The sequence below is a fragment of the Buceros rhinoceros genome, unplaced genomic scaffold (assembly GCF_000710305.1).
Source record: "Buceros rhinoceros silvestris isolate BGI_N320 unplaced genomic scaffold, ASM71030v1 scaffold28868, whole genome shotgun sequence".
Lineage (NCBI taxonomy): Eukaryota > Metazoa > Chordata > Aves > Bucerotiformes > Bucerotidae > Buceros > Buceros rhinoceros.
This window is the reverse complement of record NW_010426816.1, coordinates 17,949-18,424: the sequence shown is the minus strand read 5'-3', so window position 1 is coordinate 18,424 and position 476 is coordinate 17,949. Positions and strand designations below refer to the sequence as shown.

Genomic DNA, 476 nt, shown 5'->3' with positions numbered 1-476 from the left:
TGCCTCCTCAACCCCCCCCCCAACGAGGCCTACGCCAACCATTTTGTCCAGCCGCCGTGGCAGGTGGCCCTGTGGGCCGTCGCCTATGCCCTCATCGTGGTGGTGTCGGTGGTGGGGAACGTGGTGGTGATGTGGATCATCCTGGCTCACAAAAGGATGCGCACCGTCACCAACTACTTCTTGGTGAACCTGGCTTTCGCCGAAGCCTCCATGTCCGCCTTCAACACAGTGGTGAACTTCACCTACGCCGTCCACAACGAGTGGTACTACGGGCTGCTCTACTGCAAGTTTCACAACTTCTTCCCCATCGCCGCCGTCTTCGCCAGCATCTACTCCATGACGGCCATCGCCCTGGACAGGTGAGTTCCGAGCGTCACACCCCAGACCCTCCCCAGCACCCAGGTTTTTCTGCGCCTGGGTGCTGGGCTCAGCCCTGCCTGATCTCCGCTCGTGGGGGAACCAGCGGATTAAAATAA

The 476-nt window shown here is 60.5% G+C and overlaps 1 protein-coding gene across 1 annotated transcript in view; it reads left to right on the top strand.

Moving 5' to 3' along the window:
* TACR1 (tachykinin receptor 1) overlaps positions 1-476 on the top strand; it is a 15,155-nt gene that overhangs the window by 194 nt on the left and 14,485 nt on the right. The window contains exon 2 of the mRNA XM_010141664.1: positions 1-359. This exon is cut by the window's left edge and continues 6 nt beyond it. Within this exon, the coding sequence (XP_010139966.1) occupies positions 1-359 (359 nt within the window). The remainder of the gene's footprint in view (positions 360-476) is intronic.